Genomic DNA, 23,283 nt, shown 5'->3' on the forward strand with positions numbered 1-23,283 from the left:
CAGACACTGACGCAAACGTTTCTCTGTCCTGATTGGTTCTCATCGGTCACAACGTCTTGTTCTCTGAGACTAAAGCTGCTAACGTTACCATGACAACTACCAGCAATGGGCGCCGTCTACACGCGGACTCCTGTTCGTGCCCAGGATACCAGGATGTAGATGAGATATTTTGGGTTTGGGCCTGTTAGTTAGTTTAAACAGAGATTAGTTCTCCTACTGGAGATAAAAACACTTGTGTGCACCGAGATAACTTTTGGCTCAAAACTCCGCTTAAAAACTAAAACGTAGCGATGAAAATGTAGCCTGACATTTCTTTAATTGGTAAAGAAGAACATAACTTGGATTTTCTAAATTTTTCTGTTTATCTGGAAGCGGATATGATGTAGTCGCCCTCGGCGATACCGAATAAACAGAAAATATTTAGTTGAATCATCGGTATAAAAAAAAACCTTAAAAATCGTTGGAATAAAAATCACGATACATTTTGTTTTTTGCGATTTCTTGCCCCCTCCCCCACCCCCCTTAGCCCTAGCCCTAGCACAGACTTTGATGAGGGGGGATGTTCACACTCTGGCGCTCTTGGCATGGTTGGCGGGTGGGTCCAGCGGCGTGGCCGTGCCCCCTTGCCGGGAGTAGTAGAAGCTGTTGTCCCTGCTCGGGGTCCCGGGGGGGTCGGTGCCGCGGCAAAACAAGATCACGAAGCCGCCCAGGAGACAGAGAACGGAGCCGACCCAGCCGGCGTACAGAGAGACGCCGAACGCCATCAGGTGCTCCTCGTGGTGAGCGCCAATGGGGAACCAGACGGTCGATATGATGCCGCACACACCTGGAGAAAGGGGGGAGTGTCAGTGTTGGGAAAGTTCACTTTCTACATGAACTAGTTCAAAGTTCAGTTCACTTTCTACATGAACTAGCTCAAAGTTCAGTTCACTTTCTACATGAACTAGTTCAAAGTTCAGTTCACTTTCTACATGAACTAGCTCAAAGTTCAGTTCACTTTCTACATGAACTAGTTCAAAGTTCAGTTCACTTTCTACATGAACTAGTTCAAAGTTCAGTTCACTTTCTACATGAACTAGTTCAAAGTTCAGTTCACTTTCTACATGAACTAGCTCAAAGTTCAGTTCACTTTCTACATGAACTAGCTCAAAGTTCAGTTCACTTTCTACATGAACTAGTTCAAAGTTCAGTTCACTTTCTACATGAACTAGTTCAAAGTTCAGTTCACTTTCTACATGAACTAGCTCAAAGTTCAGTTCACTTTCTACATGAACTAGTTCAAAGTTCAGTTCACTTTCTACATGAACAAGTTCAAAGTTCAGTTCACTTTCTACATGAACTAGCTCAAAGTTCAGTTCACTTTCTACATGAACTAGCTCAAAGTTCCGTTCACTTTCTACATGAACTAGTTCAAAGTTCAGTTCACTTTCTACATGAACTAGCTCAAAGTTCAGTTCACTTTCTACATGAACTAGCTCAAAGTTCAGTTCACTTTCTACATGAACTAGTTCAAAGTTCAGTTCACTTTCTACATGAACTAGTTCAAAGTTCAGTTCACTTTCTACATGAACTAGCTCAAAGTTCAGTTCACTTTCTACATGAACTAGCTCAAAGTTCAGTTCACTTTCTACATGAACTAGCTCAAAGTTCAGTTCACTTTCTACGTGAACAAGTTCAAAGTTCAGTTCACTTTCTACGTGAACTAGTTCAAAGTTCAGTTCACTTTCTACGTGAACTAGCTCAAAGTTCAGTTCACTTTCTACATGAACTAGCTCAAAGTTCAGTTCACTTTCTACATGAACTAGCTCAAAGTTCAGTTCACTTTCTACATGAACAAGTTCAAAGTTCAGTTCACTTTCTACATGAACTAGCTCAAAGTTCAGTTCACTTTCTACGTGAACTAGTTCAAAGTTCAGTTCACTTTCTACATGAACTAGTTCAAAGTTCAGTTCACTTTCTACATGAACTAGTTCAAAGTTCAGTTCACTTTCTACATGAACTAGCTCAAAGTTCAGTTCACAAATTTTAAAATGAACTCGTTCAGTTCATAGTTCATACTTAAACATTTTTGAACTAAGTTCACAGTACCAAAAATGAACTTAGTTAATAGTTCTTATTTTCCATATGTTGCCGCGAGCTGTTATTTTTCAAAATTATTGCCACAGCCCAAATATAGAACCACAGACAGCAATTATTTTATCAGTTTTAACACTGAAACTATAGCCTGGATGCCAACCGAACCTAGCCCCGCCCACAAAATTCGAGGTCGGGAAGTTCGGTCTGGAGTCGCTCCGTTGAGAAGCAATTATTGCCCAAACAGAATCTGTTCGGACCAATCAGATTGTCGGAAAGATGATCATCAGTAACAGAATCAATCACGTCACCAAAGAACGCTTGGGTTGAATTTGTTGAGCTGTGTAGATTCCACCATCGCGTCTGTTACAGAAGATATCGACAGCGCATTCATTTTAAAATCCTCAGCGGAGGAGCCTCAACAACTGCCCGAAAGCACAGTAGGGTTATATGGTGGAGCGAGATAGAGAGACTGAAGAGAGAGCGTTATATTGTGGAGAGACATAGAGAGAGACTGGAGAGAGAGAGCGCCGGCGCTAGAACCAAGCCGTGAATCAGAGATATAAAACGTGTTTTCGCCGATCCATCTCTAGAAATGCGACTGTAGCGAGCATGTCACTATCACTGACGTTATCCACATTTATATTTACAAGAAACAAATGATATATCTTGCTTCAAAAAAGTCTAAAAGTCGGAAGTTAGAACAAATGCATTGTGCAAAGAGTGGTTGCTATGGAGACGATACACAGAGTTGAGTTCCGTTGCTCTGATTGGTTGGAGGTCTATCCAATGAATGCAGAGGCATTTTTTTTTCCTGGTTCGGTTGGAACACGCCCCATAATCACAGCCCAATGGAGCGGTTTCAGACTCACATTCTGACTAGAATCTGAGTAGGACCTCGTCAGGCTACTGAAACTATGCATCAGATTCCATCTTCGTATCCAATCAGTCCAACGTGCCGTTTCAGGTCTGCTGTGGATGGGACTGGAGTGCTGATTTTCTTTTTGAAAGCCGGCGTGCAAAGTTTGCCCAGAAATGGAAGATTTGTCGCATCCTCACCGAGCTTTTTTCCGTTTAAATGATCATACGAAGCCTCCACGGTGCTTTCTGGTGTTGCCAGATTGGGTGTTTTTTCCGCTACATATGAAGGCCTGTTTACGGTGTGTTTTAGCCCTGGTTTTGGCCTGGAAGGCTCTATAGCAGGGGTCTTCAACAGGGGGTCCGGGAACACAGTCACTCCAGGGGGGCCTCCAAATTATTGTTAATTTTTGAAAGTTTTTTCAAAAGTGAAAGTCTTAACATGTTTCACATTTGTTTCACATTTAAGGGTTAACATTAAAGCGCCCATATTCTGCTAATTTTCAGGTTCATAACTGTATTTTAAGGTTGTACCAGAATAGGTTTACATGGTTTAATTTTCAAAAAACACCATATTTTTGTTGTACTGCACAGCTCTCTCTCACTGCTGCAGATCCTCTTTTCACCTGGTTTCTGTTAGCTACAGAGTGAGACCTCTTTTCATCTTCTTCTTCCGTACTATCTTTGATTGCACTCGCACATGCTCAGTAGCTGACATGCTCAGATGTAGAGCATGTCAGCTAGCTAACTCTAGAGACAGTAAAAGAAAGGCTGTTTCTCCAACTTTGGTCAGTTACAAGGCAGGATCAGCTGGTAGACTTCTAAATGAGGGCGCACATGGAAGTAGTTCTTTTGTAGATTATGGTGAACTTGTGTGTTTTGTAGCAGTGCTTTGCTATTGAGAACGACGTAGCATGCTAACGCTAACGCTACGAGCTAACGGTTGTGGTTAGCCATCTCATTTCGGACTGTGACGTCACAGTCCGGGCCGATTTCGAACAGCTCACCAGGAGACTGAAGGCAGGACACATTCATAAACCGTATCTCACTCAGAACAGCATGGATGGATTTATTTCAAAGTTTGTAAGTGTGTGGAAGCACCAGAGACACAAAAGAACACCCAAAATCCCAGAAAAAGTGTTTTTTTCATAATATGGGCACTTTAATGTCAACAAGTATCCGGCTATTTGAATAGCTTAGTATTTTATGCAAAAAAGGTATCTATAAATGCTTTAGGCTGCCCTAAAAGTTATTGTAGGACCAGATTAATATGCAACTTCATTTTATACAATATACGTAGTAGGGGGGTCCCTGATCCCCACGGTCCCCTGGGAATTACTAGACCTACTCTATCTGTAAAGTGTTTCGAGATAACTCTGTTATGATGTGATACTATCAATAAAATTTAATTGAATTGATCCGTCTCTCTTTCAGTTAAGGGGTCCTTGGCTTAAAACACGTTGAAGACCCCTGCTCTATAGAAATCTGGCGCCCTATTGGACGAAGTTAAACCGAGAGAGCGTGGTGTTCACAGACACCAGAATGAAGGAGTTCATGGTAACGTTCATCAAGCGGTAATACGGTAGGTTCAGTTCACGTTCGCCCCAAAATATGAACGAGTTCATGAACTATCGTTCAATGAAACACTGGTTTCTGTGCGGAGTGTGTTTGCGTCTGGCTGTCCGTCCCTGAGGCTGTGGCAGGAACTACCTGACCCCGTCCCACAGGAAGGAGGCCAGTCTGGCAGATGAGCCCGGTCAGGATGAGGCCCAGTCTGGCAGACCCTGACCCTCCTTCCACCCCCCTTCCTCCGTCATGCAACAGCTGGGAAAGACCCCAAGGACCGAACATCCTAAAACTACTGAGACTAATGTCTCCTTAAAACCAAAACTGTCCTCTAAAACCCAAAACTACTTTCTCTAAAACGTGTGTCTCCTTAAAACCTAAATTGTCCTCCAAAAAACAAAACTGTCCTTTGAAATCTAAACTACTGTCTCTAAAGGTGTGGACACACTAGGCCGAAAATCGGCCGTTGGACAGTCTGGCGAGGTCGGTGACTCGAGTCTGTTCGGTGTGTCCCGTGCCGTCCTCAGTCCGGGGGGCTGTCGGCGTTCATTTTGGCCGACCTGACATATTCAGTCAGACACACAGACACAGACACATACACACACACACACACAGACACACACACACAGAGACACACACACACACACAAACAGACACACAGAGACACACACAGACACACAGACACACACACACACACACACACACACACACACACACACACAGAGAGACACACACACACACACACAGAGACACACACAGAGACACATACACACACACACAGACACACAGACACACACACAGAGACACACACACACACACACACACAGAAACACGGCCTATTTCTCTCTTAAAATGTTTTCAGAAACACGTTTTTTCGGTGAACTATTTTAGTCCAATATGAGATCGTATTCTGACAGTCTGGCTTTGAATTTCCGGAGAAAACAAACCCATGTGACGCGTTCGTCCAATCAGCTGCCGGTTTTCATTTCCTGGGCAACAACACAGAGTAGCGCCGCCTGCTGCTATGCAGACGTATTACGTTTCTCAAATCGGTGTCGCCTCATGGTGTCCCGGGGCAGTTTTTTTGGACCTCGGGACGCGACTGATCATGTCGACTGGCTTTTCTGCCGAAGGTCGGCCGTCTGGTTGGTCTGGTTGGTGTGTAAGCACCTTAAAACTTGTGTCTTTTTAAAACCTAAACTGTCCTCCAAAAACCACAACTGTCCTTTGAAATCTAAAGTACTGTCTCTAAAACTAATGTCTCCTTAAAACGGAGTTAGAGTAAAAATAACTGAATCCTAGCCTGACAAGCCAGACCCACATCCAGATGTTGGGTCTGGGAACTCCCCACTGACGGAGCTCGATCCGAGGGGCGGGATAAACGGTTGTCTTTCAAATTCCCTCTGCACGTAATAGGATAGCACTACAACCAATCAGAGCAACGAAGAAGGTAGCGGAGCTAGTTGATAGATTAAACTTTTGCCGTATCCGGTCGGCAAAACTCCGAACACAAATTCCTTTTTTAAGAATGACTTCTGTGCCGTTCTTTGTTCTTTTATCAAAGAAAAGCTGAACTCCAAGTCTTCCAGAACACCTCTGTTCCCAGCAGCAGCAGCCATGAGCCCCGCCCACCGACTCTATACACAATTTGATTGGCCTGACCAAAATTTGGTTTTTGCAGCTTGAAAGTCAACGGAGAGTGCCTAGACCCCCCCTAGTGGCAGCAAATAAATTTGCTGCCACTAGGGGGAGTCTAGATTTCTAGGCTAACTGATTCCCCTTTTTGTTGGGAGAATTCCCTGGAACCCCCTGACGGGCTCTAACCAAAACGGTCTTCTAAAAACCCAAATAATTATTTTCTAAAACCCAGATTACTGTCTCTGTCAGTTAATACTCTCATGAAACCAAAACTGTCTGTTAAAGGCACCTGTCTCCTTCAGTCAAAACTAATACTAAAACTACTTAAGTATATATCTCCCAAACTTCAGTCAGTTCAAAAAAATGTGTGTGTGTGTGTCTGTCTGTCTGTCTATTTGTTGGTGTGTGTATATGTGTGTGTGTACAGTATGTGTATGTATGTGTGTGTGTATGTACAGTATGTGTGTGTGTGTGTGTACAGTATGTGTGTGTGTGTATGTGTCTGTCTCTCTCCTCTCACCCATGAAGATGACGAGGACTCCTCCCACCCGGGCGCGGAGCCTCTTGATGGCGGCAGTGTCGTTCTGCAGCCGGACGCACGGCATCGCCATGAGAACCAGCATTATGGAGGGCAGGCCCAGCAGACAGGCGCAGATCATCAGAGCACGGGACGTCTGGACGTACGCTGAGACAGACAGACAGCGAGAGAGAGAGAGAGAGACAGAGAGAGAGAGAGAGAGAGAGAAACCACTTTAGGATGAAACAGGGGTGGAGCCAGGCCTTGGGGGCTCAGCCAACAACTGGAGGAGGGGTGGGGGGTCTGGGGGCATGCTCCATTTACAGCAGATATATGCTATATTTTTCAAGCCCTTAACATCACAACAAAGAGCAGATATATGCAATATTTTTTAGGCCATTTGATAATAGAATAGTCCTTCCAGTCCTTCCTTTTTTTTTGTGATTGTTGTGAGTAAAAATCCTTGATTATGTGGCACGTTTTCTTAAAAAAAGCGATGGAATATGCTATATGATATTTATGCAATTTTATGCGATGAAATTGCGAGAACTTGCAAAAACTGCAGTTTGATGAAAAAGATGATGTTCACGTCGCGTAATTACGTCACTTCGTAACGTTCCCAAGAGCAGCCTCTTGTGTGAAGTAAACGCAACATTTTTCAACTTTCTGCTAAGATACAGTACAGGCCAAAAGTTGTGACACACCTTCTCATTCAATGCGTTTCCTTTTTATTTTCATGACTATTTACATTGTAGATTCTCACTGAAGGCATCAAAACTATGAATGAACACATATGGAATTATGTACTTAACAAAAAAGTGTGAAATAACTGAAAACAGGTCTTATATTTTAGATTCTTCAAAGTAGCCACCCTTTGCTTTTTTATTAATAAGGGAACAAATTCCACTAATTAACCCTGACAAAGCACACCTGTGAAGGTAAAACCATTTCAGGTGACTACCTCATGAAGCTCATTGAGAGAACACCAAGGGTTTGCAGAGTTATCAAAAAAAGCAAAGGGTGGCTACTTTGAGGAATCTAAAATATAAGACATGTTTTCAGTCATTTCACACTTTTTTAAGTACATAATTCCATATGTGTTCATTCATAGTTTTGATGCCTTCAGTGAGAATCTACAATGTAAATAGTAATGAAAATAAAGAAACACATTGAATGAGAAGGTGTGTCCAAACTTTTGGCCTGTACTGTATATTATGGGACTTTTTTGCAACGAGAATGCAGGGATTATCAGCAATTTATGTGGCGAAAGTGCGGCGTATTTGAAAAAAATGTCGATCTGAAAATGTCCCTACAGTCTTATTAGGAGTTAAACATAGTGCTGTATACTGCTACCTATAGACATGTCTCTACAGTCTTATTAGGAGTTAAACATAGTGCTGTATACTGCTACCTATAGACATGTCTCTACAGTCTTATTAGGAGTTAAACATAGTGCTGTATACTACTACCTATAGACATGTCTCTACAGTCTTATTAGGAGTTAAACATAGTGCTGTATACTGCTACCTATAGACATGTCTCTACAGTCTTATTAGGAGTTAAACATAGCGCTGTATACTGCTACCTATAGACATGTCTCTACAGTCTTATTAGGAGTACCGAGGGCCCAAAAAGATGCTGGAATGAATAGCTGTGGATGACGGGCCCGTAGAAAATGCCTTTCTACAGGGGCCCAGAATGTTGTGCTACGCCCCTGTAATAGGGTAAATCCTGTATAGTGCATACACTTGTAGCTGTTACGTATCTTACTTACTTCCTTCCACCATCCCGCTCTCTCCCTCCCTTTCTCCATCCATCTCTCCCCCTCTCTCTCTGTCCTCCCCATCCCTCTCCTCCCTTCCCCCCCTCTTACCGGGCAGGGTGAGGATCTGGCTGAGGGCCACGCAGTGATAGAGCGCCGGGGAGATGACGCACTCTGCCCAGAGTCCCCGCGAGCCCAGCTCGTCCATGCGGAGGCAGGTGGTCACCGTGTAGTCGCAGGTCCGGACCCAATCGTTAGTTGCGGTGGCGACGATGACCCCGACCCAGCCCGCACAGCTCGCGGCGCTGCCGGTGATCTGCCTGCACATGTGCGCCATATGGAGCCGCCGTGCGTTTTTACGCGCTCAACTCCGACCCCCCAAAAAAAGAAGAAAATCTTAAAAAACCCGCGATTCTTTACAACAGATTCGAGTGGTTAAAGGTTTTGTCTTTGTGTCTCTGAAGTTGTGTGACTATAAAAGTACTGTTTGTTGTTACAGAAACTGAGAAAGTCGCCGGAAAAGTTCTATTTGGTCCTTCTTTAGCTCAGTTCATAAAAGATGAAAAGTTCAGCTGTAATCCGAAAGATATCTGCAGTCCTCACTGACAACAAGTACGAAATTCTTCCACTATTATTAATATACGTATTTTAGATTAGAATCCTTAAAAAAAAAAGAACAGAAATGAAGAAGTTATCCTGCAGCGTGCCGTTAACGCGTCTTAGGCTGATCCGAAGAAAAATGCCTAGAATAAGATTTATTATAGGGTGTGGTGAAGACGTACCCTTCAGTACAAAGTTTGAGCCAATCAGAGCGCATGTTGAGATCCTAACCTAAACCAGATATGGAGAGACAGAAAAACAAAAACCTAGATCCATCAGAAAAGCAGCAGAGACACACACACACACACACACACACACACACACACACACACACACACACACACACACACACACACACACACACACACACACACACACACACACACACACACACACACACACACACACACACACACACACACCTGGAGTACTTGGATCTCCGGAAGGAACTTTGTGATATGAATTCAAATCGGTGTATTTAATAAAATATACAGACTTCTCTTCATATAACACTCACCTGCGTCCTTGTGGCCCTCTGCTGGCCAAAAAAAACCACCTCCATTTTTTTATTTCAAACAATAACATCAATCAATAAAACAATCCATTTAATTCATTATTCATTTATTAAATAATTTCAAGCATGATACCATAAAAATGTGACGATTAAAGACACCAGTCTCTACCCTGATAGTGACTCTCTCTCTCTCGCTCTTTTTTTTTTTTTTTAAATCCACATACATGTTTTTGTCCAGAATATAGTGATATAAAACATTAAACTTTCATTAATCACTAACAAAGTCTACGTATTATTATTTTTTGTTTTTACACACACCGGTTATGTTAGCTACTGGATAGATGTGTCGCTGACGTCACGTTTCTAAAAAAAAAAAAAAAAAAAAAAAAAAAAAAACTAAATAGACAAATTTTTATATATTAAATGTTCAAAATCCTTCATGAAATAGCTTCAAATTTACACTCTCCAGCGGCATGTAAAATGTACACAAAGTTACAAAAAATCCTCTGACCCAAAAACCGATGAAGTTTCTGATGAAGACTCTGGTGTCTTCTCTTCCCGTCTCCTATATAAGGCCACACCTCCGATTTAGAATCTCATAAATTACCGCAAATCTCTTTTTGTGACTTTGTTCTGTCATCCTTGGTGTCAGCTTTTTTTGTTTTTCGTAAACTCTCTCCTTTCCTTTCACGTCTAACTTTCTCTCCCCCGTTTCTCTGATTTCCCTTCCACATCCCTCCGTGCCGTTATCTGTCATCTTCTCTCTCTCTCTCTCTCTGTCTCTCTCTCTCTCTCACTGGTGTTTCAGCGCGTTGATGTGAGCGCAGATCTTGAGCGCCGGCCCCAGTTTGATGTTCATGCTGGTCATCAGATGGTCCTCGGTGAGCAGCAGCAGAGCCTGGCCGTCGATCTCCTGCTGCCGGAAAGCCTCGGCCACGTCGCCGCAGCCTGAAACACAACAACAACGACGCAGACGTCAGGGATGAAGCGGAGTTCTGGACTAAAGAGGGCTTTGATGTTCCCACAGCCCTATGTTCCCACATTTATTAGATTTCTTTCAAAATTACGCCCTATGTTCCCACATTTCCTTTTTCATACATTTGTATCAGATTTTATCCCCCTAACCCTAAAACATGTTGTGGGAGGATAGGGCTTAAATTGAAGGGAAATGTAGGAACACAAGACCTAATTTTGAAAATGTCCTAGAAATGTGGGAAGATAGGGCCTAATTTTAAGAAAAATCTTAGAAATGTGGGAAGATAGGGCCAAATTTTAAGAAAAATCTTAGAAATGTGGGAAGATAGGGCCTAATTTTAAGAAAAATCTTAGAAATGTGGGAACATAGGTCCTAATTTTAAGAAAAATCTTAGAAATATGGGAAGATAGGGCCTAATTTTAAGAAAAATCTTAGAAATGTGGGAACATAGGGCTGTTCGACCATAGCGCTGTTGGATATGTCCCCAGCCAATATTTAGAAGAGGTAGATTTGTCCCCCTCAAAAAACACAAAAGACAACCCACTCCCCAAAAAGAGGTCAAAATAACCTTTCAGGGGGCTCAAAACATGTTTCTATCCATCTCAGGGCTGCTTCTTGTGTTTCTCCAAATGTTGAATCTGTCTGAACTTAATTACAGTATTGAAGGTTAAAACAAAACAAAAAAACAAATAATTACTAGAACTCCAAAACTGAAAATTAGTATCCGTATGGTTGGATATTCTGATCCAACCCTACTTCATACCAGTAATTAGATTTCAGACACAGGAATTGAAGTGTTTTAGGGGAGGGAGGGAGCTCCTATTTTGAGACTATTTTTACACGACACCTTTTAAGTGACATTAACATACACGAAATATGATGCATAGAAATGTCATTTTGGAATAATAAGTTTGCGCTTTACAGTAAAGTGACACTAATGAGCAGGACCACAAGACATTTGCATTTAGTGCGTAACTTTTTGGTATTAATGAACATCGGTTACATTCAAGACGTTGCCAAATGAGTTGCTACAAAGCTAATTAAGACTTTCGGCTCCACACAACTCTCTCTGGATCTCTCAGCAGGACTGTGTTCAGAAGATTGGGGCGTCTGGCGACTTTCCCGCGCAGGAACTCGAGTGAAGATAATGACCTCTTCGGAAGAGTCCATCATGTTATTGGAATCCTCCGTGTCCTCCTTGGCTACTAGCAACTGTGTGTGTGTGTGTGTGTGTTTGTGTGTGGGGGGGATTGGGGGGGGGGGGGGGGTGATCACGGAAGACTTGTATCATGTGAACGCGCCGACAGCATTGTTTTAATTACTTAGATCTCCTCATGGGGGCGACAGAAACTATGAACTATAGCTTTAAACATATTAAAAAATAAAAAAATAACAGTCCGCTAAATTCAGCAGATTTTTAATTCAGGATCCCCGCTGAAAACTACAACACTTCACGGTTTGTGTTTGGGTCCGCTCATGAGGCGTTTGCGTCATGATTGTTATCGAACTAACCTAAAACCTTCACAATAAAATCCTCTTTGTTTTCTGTGGCCGGGTTGGTTCAGTGGGTAGAGCAGGCGCGCATATACTGAGAGGTTTATGCCTCGATGCAGAGGTCCAGCGTTGGAATCCAACCTGTGGCAATTTCCTGCACGTCTTCCCCCTTTCTCACCTAGCTGTCCTGTCAAAAATTAAAAGGCGGAAAACGCCCCAAAAAGTGAACTACAGATATTAACAGATGTTTTGATTTTCCTTCCAGATGTTTCACAGTGATGTCACCCCCACTGACAGTTGGTGTTTGGAAAGTACGCCCGTTACCTCAGCCTGTGGTTAATGTCAGCATTTTGCGAAACACTTAATTGGATGAGAAGCGATGAAGAAGAAGATGTGCGCCACCCCCACCCCCCCCAAATCTGCTGACGATTAAAACACTCGAGTGTTTGGTATGAATCAAACTGACAGTTTTAGTTTGGATGGCGTCGCGTTACCTAAAAAGGGACAGTGCACATCAGTTGACATTTTTTTGTTTACACTCGAAATGTAAATGTGCCAGAGTTAGCAAAAAAAACAACTCATTTTCGTGCCCTCAAGCAAATTAAGAAAGAAGAAGAGGAAATAGACAGGGACAAAAAAACATAAATAAAGTACAATACAAAGAAGGGCAGTTTCTAGGATGAGGTAAACCAGCTACTGATGATTGCAGATCTGATTGTTTTTCTGATCGGTCTCTTGAGTGAGATATTAAATAATAGACAGCTGGTGCTCTCTCGGAGTCCAGTATGAAGTTTGAGGCCCGTGATGAGAAGACTGTTTGGCCAAACTTACTATCTGTCTATACTGTACAACACTGTCTCCCCTGGTGGCTGCCCTAGTTGCCTTGCCACTGCTGTTCTTTCTGTTGTATAAATCAGGGCTGTAGTCAAGACCACCTTTGTCGAGTCCAAGACAAGTCCAAGACCAGGACTAGTCAAGACTAAGTCAACACCGATTCCAAAAAGGTTTGAGTCCAGGACAGAAAAAAAAGGTCTTACGATGCCTCTGCAGGTGTCTTAACCAAAGGTTTGCGAAATTGTTGGTTTGCAGTATTTGCAGTCAGCCCTGTGTTTCCTTTTAAGCGCATTGCTGAGAAATCCCTGGTGATTTCTATAAGCAAATTTGATTATAACAGAATTGGCGGACATCTTTGTTTGTTGCAGTGTGTGTGAATCAGTGAAAATGAATGGCAATAACGTTTGCAGGGCACGCAGACGCGGGGCGTGCCGTGCAAAGATAATCTAGTGTGTGATTGGTTATCAGGTGGCCAGTGTTTCACTTTTCCTCCAATATTATTATGAACATAATAAAGACGCCTAAAAGAGACTTCAGATACAGTATTAGGGGACCACTAAGGTCTATATAAAAGAGACTTCAGATACAGTATTAGGGGACCACTAAGGTCTATATAAAAGAGACTTCAGATACAGTATTAGGGGACCACTAAGGTCTATATAAAAGAGACTTCAGATACAGTATTAGGGGACCACTAAGGTCTATATAAAAGAATCCAAAGAGCACCATGTCATGGGACCTTTAAATAAGTTGTATTTAGTAGTGATATGAAAGTGGTGATAGCTAATAGGTTTTTGTTCTAGTGTTTTTAAAGTTTGCTAGTAAAGTTTTTTTTATTTATTTCTCTAAAGCCTGGTTCAGACGGCAGGATAATTAGGCCGATTTTAGCCCCGATTCCCTCCTCCCGACAATCCTAAGGATGCTCCGATTATGGTAAAATAATCTGATCAGATATTCCTGCCGTGTGTGGTGTGTTAAGACTGCTCTCGTCTGCTCGGAAAGACGTCGGGAACGCTCCGATCTCACATCGAGGATATCCAACATGTTGGATATTTTTGGCCCGATTTGTCCTCGTGTGTGGTGTCCCCCCGGGGACAAACGAGCACGCAGCCGGTGTAAAATAAATAAAGTCGATGGGCATAACTACATCCACAACTGCAGTCCACCAGAGTACATGGAAACGAATATATGAACGTTTATTTCAACGGTAATTAATCTGTGTAATACGTAACAACATTTCTGAGAAAAAACTAATCCCCTCCATATCATGATGTAGCGAGTATAGTCCATGCTCGCGATGTCTTCTTTGACCATCGCCTTTTCTTTTGATAACGTTTTTTTTTCGGTTAAAAACAAACTACAAACTATCGCCACTGCATCCTCTTCGTCCGCAATGATTAGGCTCGTTGGAGATGAGCCAGATCTGCGCAGAATTGATCACCGGCGATCGCCGCCCAACGCATGCCGGTTAGATTCTTGTCCGACTTGATCCCGACGTCATGCTCTGACGTCATGCACACGTGGACAACGATAATCTCACCAGACCAAGGCGGCCGCAGTTCTGAGACGCAGTTAGGACCCAGGGCATGCTGGGAAACGCCGGCCTCTCAGCTGATCGAACAGCTGATTGGTTCAGAATCGACTCAACATGACGACGTTTTATATAAACTTTTTTATTGATTTTGAATCGGAGGGATTTTAACTGCGATTTGTCTGATTTAAAGGCTTATTCTGTACAGAACCCATGTTGTGTGGCTGATAGTTACGTTTAGAAGTCAGAGAGACTAAATCTGATCAGATTACAGATCATCAGTCTGTTGGTAATTAAAATCAGCAACAGATCACATGTAGAGCATTCTGACAGCTACTCTGTCATAATAAAATCAACTGGAGACTGTGTAGGAGCTGATATACGGGTCTGATAACATTTTATTAAATCGGAATCGGACCACCAGTGTTTGTGTCACTTCCTGTTCATCCTGAATGCTGCTGGAATCAGCTGGAAAACTGTCCGACTTGAGAGCGGACCTTTGTCACCGCAAACGAGCCTATCGTTTACTCTGAAGTCACGTTTGATCTCGAGGGATTTTGCGAGATTTCCCGTTTGACCTGGGAATGCTCGGGAGTCAAATCGGTTCGTGTGTGATGTGTTGATTCGCCGTGACTTTTCATCACCGTGTGTGTGGGGTCTCTCAGGATTGGAAAATCGGCCGACAATTTTAAAATCGTCGAGTTGCAGTGTACCTGGCAGCGTGTGGATGAAGGCGGTCACTTCCTCCACGCTCCACTGGGACGGGGCGGGTTTGAACGTGCTGCTGGGCGTCGAGGTGTTGGTCAACGCGGGCGCAGACGCCCTCCGCGCTCTCCGCGCCGCCCGGCGCTCCATCCTGGCTGTCATGGCAACAGCAGGATCCTCCTCCCCGCCGTCATCGTCTTCCTCCTCCCCTCCTCCCTCCATGTCCTCCTCCTCTTCCTCCTCCTCCTCTTCGTCTGCCGCGACCTTCTCCTTCCCGGCGCTCCACAGGTCACGAGGCTGAGAAAGAGACCGATGAGTTCATCCTTTATTATTGGCTGGCTAGTATTATACGGACATGTTTAAAATCCATAACTTTTGAACCATTGTTATTTTATTATGCATTATCATTTGTTGTTCTATTTCATGTCTTAACAATTTCAACCTGTGGTATTCCAATTACAGTCCTTTTTGGGTTGTTGATTTTATATTTTATATGTAATTCATAGAAGAGCAATTCCATTCATTATTTTAAAAAACAGTTTAAAACATAAATTTTTGTTAAATTTATGGTGGCATAAGAACATTTTTTGTGATTAAGTGCATATGTCTGTAGGTATTTATGTATGTATATGTGTACGTATATGAGTATATATATAGTATGTATACATGTATGTGTGTATGAATACACATGTTTACGCATGTATATTGTTTATGTTTAAATTCTGATGGGTAGATGTTTTGTAAAACAGGGTAGGCGTAATAAGCCATGGCTTCAGCCTACACCTTTTCAGTTACCACCCTTGTTTCTAATGAATTTGCTGTATATATATATTACGTTCATTCATTTAATTCCGCCTTTTATATTGGCTAAATTGTAAATTTTTCAATTTTTGTTGTGAAGTGTTCTGAGACCATGGCCCATGGTGATAAAAATTCACTATAAATAACAATAAATTGAATTTCATTGAATTGGCTCGCTAAAAATATCCGCTTCCTCAAAAGTCTGAATGACCCTGCCCTGCTGAAAATGTAATCTCTCTTTACTTCTTATTTTCCCTCTTTATTCTTTATTATATTTATATTTTATTTTTTATATATTCTCATATAATTATAATGTTTTTATTTTTTTATATTATTAGTAGCTTTGATTTCGTGAGATCCTATGTTACGGAATGTTTTTTTTGTGATTAACCATTTTTATATTTGTGTGCTATAGGGCTGCTCCTTCTTAGTCGATTAGTCGACTAATCGGTTGTTTTGGTCTTAGTCAGCTTAGATTTCTTTAGTCCATTAGTCATGTTTGATGCTTTTTTTCATGCTGAATGACTTATTTCCAAGAAACGTACGAGCACATCTCTGGTAAACACAAGAATTAAAGTGGTGCTTTTGCACGACTCTTTGTGGAGAAACTCAGATTTACAGATCTGTTGATTAAATCAACTAATCGATTAGTTGATACAATTGAAAGTGTTAGTCGACTAAGAATTTCTTCAATCGAGCACAGCCCTAGTGTGCTAAACAGTTACTGGGACTCATGACTTCGGTATTTCTAAAATCCTGAGTAGAAAATCTGAAATTAGCCACGAAAAACTGGTTCTAGATTCTAGAGGAGGAGGATTTGGGCTCTGTGTCTGTCACTGTGTGCTTCACCCAGCCTGGAGAAACTACTACCGTTACAAAACCACCCTCCGAACTCCACATCCCATAAGCCACTGGTGCTCGTTGACACCTGTGCGAGAGAGAGCACTGAAAGACAGTTTGGAATGAGCTGAGCAGGGAAGTGGATTGTTTGGAAAGTTTTAGGAGTTTCTGTGGAAGTTTTGGCAACTTTTCTACTGAAATGATGAGTTCCGTTTCGGAGTAGCTGCTGAGAATGTGAGCTGAACACAAACTGTTCTCTGGGAAGGAAAGTGCAAACTTTTTACGGCCGACTTGCAAATCCTCAACAGGTGAGTGTTTGATCATTCAACGTGAAGGCACATGAACATGAAAGCTGGGCAGCGTGCTAAATGCAGGGGTGGAATGTAACTAAGTACATTTACTCCAGTACTGTACGTCAGTACAAATGTTGAGGTACTCGTACTTTACTTGAGTCTTTTCTTTTCATGCCACTTTTCTACTTCTACTTCGCTACATTTCAGAGAGAAATGTTGGACTTTTTACCGCTACATTCATCTGTTCCAGCTTTAGTTACTAGTTACTTTAGTTACTAGTTACTTTAGTTACTCAGCTACATTCATCTGTTCCAGCTTTAGTTACTAGTTACTTTACTACATTCATCTGTTCCAGCTTTAGTTACTAGTTACTTTAGTTACTTTAGTACTTTAGTTAGCTACATTCATCTGTTCCAGCTTTAGTTACTAGTTGCTTCAGCTACATTCATCTGTTCCAGCTTTAGTTACTAGTTACTTTAGTTACTCCGCTACATTCATCTGTTCCAGCTTTAGTTACTAGTTACTTTAGTTACTCCGCTACATTCATCTGTTCCAGCTTTAGTTACTAGTTACTTTAGTTACTCCGCTACATTCATCTGTTCCAGCTTTAGTTACTTTAGTTACTAATTACATTTCTGTTAGCTCTAGTTACTAGTTACTTTAGCTACATTCATCTGTTCCAGCTTTAGTTACTAGTTACTTTAGTTACTCCACTACATTCATCTGTTCCAGCTTTAGTTACTAGTTACTTTAGTTACTCCGCTACATTCATCACTACATTCATCTGTTACAGCTTTAGTTACTAGTTACTTTAGTTACTCCACTACATTCATCTGTTACAGCTTTAGTTACTAGTTACTTTAGTTACTCCGCTACATTCATCTGTTAAAGCTTTAGTTACTAGTTTCCGCTACATTCATCTGTTCCAGCTTTAGTTACTAGTTACTTTAGTTACTCATTCATCATTCATTCATCTGTTACAGCTTTAGTTACTAGTTACTTTAGTTACTCCGCTACATTCATCTGTTCCAGCTTTAGTTACTAATTACTTTAGTTACTCCGCTACATTCATCTGTTCCAGCTTTAGTTACTAATTACTTTAGTTACTCCGCTACATTCATCTGTTCCAGCTTTAGTTACTAATTACTTTAGTTCATTCATCTGTTCCAGCTTTAGTTACTAGTTACTTTAGTTACTCCGCTACATTCATCTGTTCCAGCTTTAGTTACTAGTTACTTTAGTTACTCCGCTACATTCATCTGTTCCAGCTTTAGTTACTTTAGTGACTAGTTACTTTAGTTACTCAGCTACATTCATCTGTTCCAGCTTTAGTTACTAGTTACTTTAGTTACTCCACTACAATAATCTGTTCCAGCTTTAGTTACTAGTTACTTTAGTTACTTCGCTACATTCATCTGTTCCAGCTTTAGTTACTAGTTACTTTAGTTACTCCGCTACAATAATCTGTTCCAGCTTTAGTTACTAGTTACTTTAGTTACTTCGCTACATTCATCTGTTCCAGCTTTAGTTACTAGTTATTTTAGTTACTCCGCTACAATAATCTGTTCCAGCTTTAGTTACTAGTTACTTTAGTTACTTCGCTACATTCATCTGTTCCAGCTTTAGTTACTAGTTACTTTGGTTACTACGCTACATTCATCTGTTCCAGCTTTAGTTACTAGTTACTTTAGTTACTCCGCTACATTGATCTGTTCCAGGTTTAGTTACTAGTTACTTTAGTTACTGCACTACATTCATCTGTTCCAGCTTTAGTTACTAGTTACTTTAGTTACTCCGCTACATTGATCTGTTCCAGCTTTAGTTACTAGTTATTTTAGTTACTCCGCTACAATAATCTGTTCCAGCTTTAGTTACTAGTTACTTTAGTTACTCCGCTACATTCATCTGTTCCAGCTTTAGTTACTAATTACTTTAGTTACTCCGCTACATTCATCTGTTCCAGCTTTAGTTACTAGTTACTTTAGTTACTCCGCTACATTCATCTGTTCCAGCTTTAGTTACTAGTTACTTTAGTTACTCCGCTACATTCATCTGTTCCAGCTTTAGTTACTTTAGTGACTAGTTACTTTAGTTACTCCACTACATTCATCTGTTCCAGCTTTAGTTACTAGTTACTTTAGTTACTCCACTACAATAATCTGTTCCAGCTTTAGTTACTAGTTACTTTAGTTACTTCGCTACATTCATCTGTTCCAGCTTTAGTTACTAGTTACTTTAGTTACTCCGCTACAATAATCTGTTCCAGCTTTAGTTACTAGTTACTTTAGTTACTTCGCTACATTCATCTGTTCCAGCTTTAGTTACTAGTTACTTTAGTTACTTCGCTACATTCATCTGTTCCAGCTTTAGTTACTAGTTATTTTAGTTACTCCGCTACAATAATCTGTTCCAGCTTTAGTTACTAGTTACTTTAGTTACTACGCTACATTCATCTGTTCCAGCTTTAGTTACTAGTTACTTTAGTTACTCCGCTACATTGATCTGTTCCAGGTTTAGTTACTAGTTACTTTAGTTACTGCACTACATTCATCTGTTCCAGCTTTAGTTACTAGTTACTTTAGTTACTCCGCTACATTGATCTGTTCCAGGTTTAGTTACTAGTTACTTTAGTTACTCCGCTACATTCATCTGTTCCAGCTTTAGTTACTAGTTATTTTAGTTACTCCGCTACAATAATCTGTTCCAGTTTTAGTTACTAGTTACTTTAGTTACTCCACTACAATAATCTGTTCCAGCTTTAGTTACTAGTTAATTTAGTTACTCCGCTACATTCATCTGTTCCAGCTTTAGTTACTAGTTACTTTAGTTACTCCGCTACATTCATCTGTTCCAGCTTTAGTTACTAGTTACTTTAGTTACTCCGCTACATTCATCTGTTCCAGCTTTAGTTACTAATTACTTTAGTTACTCCGCTACATTCATCTGTTCCAGCTTTAGTTACTAGTTACTTTAGTTACTCCGCTACATTCATCTGTTCCAGCTTTAGTTACTAGTTGCTTTAGTTACTCCGCTACATTCATCTGTTCCAGCTTTAGTTACTAGTTGCTTTAGTTACTCCACTACAATAATCTGTTCCAGCTTTAGTTACTAGTTACTTTAGTTACTCCGCTACATTCATCTGTTCCAGCTTTAGTTACTAGTTACTTTAGTTACTCCGCTACATTCATCTGTTCCAGCTTTAGTTACTAGTTACTTTAGTTACTCCGCTACATTCATCTGTTCCAGCTTTAGTTACTAGTTATTTTAGTTACTCCGCTACAATAATCTGTTCCAGCTTTAGTTACTAGTTACTTTAGTTACTCCACTACAATAATCTGTTCCAGCTTTAGTTACTAGTTACTTTAGTTACTCCACTACAATAATATGTTCCAGCTTTAGTTACTAGTTACTTTAGTTACTGCACTACATTCATCTGTTCCAGCTTTAGTTACTAGTTACTTTAGTTACTCCGCTACATTCATCTGTTCCAGCTTTAGTTACTAGTTACTTTAGTTACTCCACTACAATAATCTGTTCCAGCTTTAGTTACTAGTTACTTTAGTTACTCCACTACATTCATCAGTTCCAGCTTTAGTTACTAGTTACTTTAGTTACTCCACTACATTCATCTGTTCCAGCTTTAGTTACTAGTTACTTTAGTTACTGCACTACATTCATCTGTTCCAGCTTTAGTTACTAGTTACTTTAGTTACTCCGCTACATTCATCTGTTCCAGCTTTAGTTACTAGTTACTTTAGTTACTCCGCTACATTCATCTGTTCCAGCTTTAGTTACTAGTTACTTTAGTTACTCCGCTACATTCATCTGTTCCAGCTTTAGTTACTAGTTACTTTAGTTACTCCACTACATTCATCTGTTCCAGCTTTAGTTACTTTAGTTACTCCACTACATTCATCTGTTCCAGCTTTAGTTACTAGTTACTTTAGTTACTCCGCTACATTCATCTGTTCCAGCTTTAGTTACTAGTTACTTTACACATTAAGATTCCTGCACACAGAACACATGTAGTTTATAAAATCTGAGTGTTTTTATGATGTTTTACAAGTTCCAGCTGAGATGATGAGACCATTAAACACACAACTGTTTGGATCCTTTACTCTTTCTAAACTGGGAGGATTCTTCTTTACTTTTAATACTTTAACTACATTTTCCAGACGATACTTCCAGACTTTTACTTAAATAATATTTTCAATGCAGGACTTTTACTTGTAACAGAGTATTTATTTTACAGTTTGGTTCGGCTCCGACCTGCAGCCCTTTGCTGCATGTCACTCCACCTCTCTCTCCCCTTTCATGTCTAAGCTGTCCTGTTCAAATAAAGGCCTAAAATGCCCCAAAATTATCTTAAAAAACAGAAGAATAATAAAGGATCTGAATGCTTTCTGATCATTTTTCTTGTTTTGGAAATTAATTCATGCGCGTTAACCACAGGTCTGTTTCAGATCGGGTAACAAACGAGCATTTTTCACTATTTATTTTGACATTTTGTACATTTAATGATTAATTGTAAAATAACCAAAGCTGAAGATAATCGTTAGTTGAGGCCCTACTTGGGGTTTTTGACATTTCAGTGCGAGATGTACACCGTATTTCTATTTCTGGGAAGAAAAGCTGAACTCCAGTTGTTTGTGTGGTGAGTCTTTGTGTCTATTGTCTGTCTAAGCAGCCGGGCAATGCATTCTGGGAGCGTCGCGACGACTTTCGAGAGACAGGGCCTTGAGTTGCCCGCTTCTTATTTGCATAAAGTTGAATCCAGGCTACTTTATGCAAATGAGGAGTGCCCAGCTCAACTCGCAGCCTTTCTGAAACTCCTGAAAATCTTCTAAACGGACCATGAAAAGCTGCACGTTTGTTTCTAAAAATAAAGCGGAGAGAAAATGTAATTTAGTAGGAGGATCAACCAGAAAAGATCATTTTTTTTGGGGCATTTTTAGGCCTTTGTTGACAGGACAGCTGAAGAAATGAAAAGGGAGAGAGAGAGGCGGCCGGGCGCCCATCCAGAAATCTTTTTAACGTATTTCTGAAACATGCAAAGTGAAGATAAATTGATAACTTGATTGATAGTTTATTGTATAGGGCCAAATCTGTGTGTAGTATCGATAGCTTAATCATTTCATCTCTTTTTAGGGTGACCTCTTACCACCAGTCCAGGGACAGCGGATGTAAAATAGCCACATTTTCGCTTTTTATGTATTATTAGTGTGCATTGTCCCTGATAAATAAACCTAAAATAATAATAATAAATAAATAAATAAATAAATAGTGGTGAGCCCAATGCTGGGAAGCGTGGCAATCCCTTCTGTCAAAATGCCCCTGTGGGACGCATACCGTGAGTGTTATTAAAACTGTCGGTTAGTTCAGGGTCCCCTACCAGTCGCAGTAAAAGAGGCTTCCCGGGAACGGACTCGGCTCTGTTCAGGGCCGGGCGGGGCCTCTCGGACCGACTACCAGCACTCAGGGCCCGCAGGCGCTTCGTCAGGCGAACGTTAAACCTGCCAGAACACAAAAGGAGAAGAGAAACAATGAGAGAAGTAGTGAGAGCTCCTCGTTCCGCTGCTTTAATTCACTCACACATCTGCATTTAACACCTGTGTGTGTGTGTGTGTGTGTGTGTCTGTGTGTGTGTGTGTGTGACTGTGTGTGTGTGTGTGTGTGTGTGTGTGGCCACACACACCACATCCTGCCAGCGCTGCGGCTGTGTCAGGCTGACAGCAACACCCCCTAAACACACCGCTGCGTTTCAGAAACGCTGTCTGAAGGTCACACAGTGCATTGGCAGCTTTTAGTCGTTGAGCCAATGGAATCAGGTCTCACCCGCGTGCACAGGAAGTGGAGCAGAAGCGCTTGGACCGCATGAAGTTGTGTGCATGGCCTCTCTTCCCGCAGAACTGACAGTGCAGCACCGTCCTGTCCCTGTGGGCCGACCCTGTTCGTGAGAGAGAGAGAGAGAGAGAGAGACGAGTGCCTTTTATTTCAGAGCAGTTAAAAGCTGCACATACTGTATGTTTCTAAAAATACAGAAGAGGAAAATATGTCATTAGGTATTTAGTAGGAGGAGGATCACCCAGAAATCTTTTCAACTTAGTCCTGCAAGATGCAACAAGGCACGGCAAGGCAGCTTTATATATACAGCACATTTCAGCAACAGGGCAATTCAAAGTGCTTTACATAAAACATTAAAGAGCAGTTAGAAGACAATTAAAAACAATTTAAAAACATTAATAAACAAATTAAAAACAAAAGATTTGTTGATAGTGAAA

At 41.1% G+C, this 23,283-nt stretch overlaps 2 protein-coding genes across 2 annotated transcripts in view; both read right to left on the reverse strand.

The window, feature by feature from the left end:
• Positions 1–543: 543 nt before the first annotated feature.
• LOC114549525 (claudin-11) lies at positions 544–8,751 on the reverse strand. Its single transcript, XM_028569866.1, has 3 exons — positions 8,526–8,751; positions 6,656–6,820; positions 544–826 (listed from the first exon to the last, which is right to left on the reverse strand). The coding sequence occupies exons 1-3, from the start codon at positions 8,749–8,751 to the stop codon at positions 564–566; spliced, it is 654 nt and encodes a 217-aa protein (XP_028425667.1). The 3' UTR covers positions 544–563.
• An 863-nt stretch (positions 8,752–9,614) lies between these two features.
• Positions 9,615–23,283, reverse strand: part of si:ch211-230g15.5 (polyhomeotic-like protein 3) — a 37,462-nt gene continuing 23,793 nt past the window's right edge. Inside the window, exons 9-12 of the mRNA XM_028570007.1 lie at positions 22,838–22,949; positions 22,395–22,515; positions 15,077–15,365; positions 9,615–10,476 (exon numbers count right to left, since the gene is read on the reverse strand). Coding sequence (XP_028425808.1) covers positions 10,322–10,476; positions 15,077–15,365; positions 22,395–22,515; positions 22,838–22,949 — 677 coding nt within the window. The 3' untranslated portion in view covers positions 9,615–10,321. The remainder of the gene's footprint in view (positions 10,477–15,076; positions 15,366–22,394; positions 22,516–22,837; positions 22,950–23,283) is intronic.

Source organism: Perca flavescens, chromosome 22 (assembly GCF_004354835.1).
Source record: "Perca flavescens isolate YP-PL-M2 chromosome 22, PFLA_1.0, whole genome shotgun sequence".
NCBI lineage: Eukaryota > Metazoa > Chordata > Actinopteri > Perciformes > Percidae > Perca > Perca flavescens.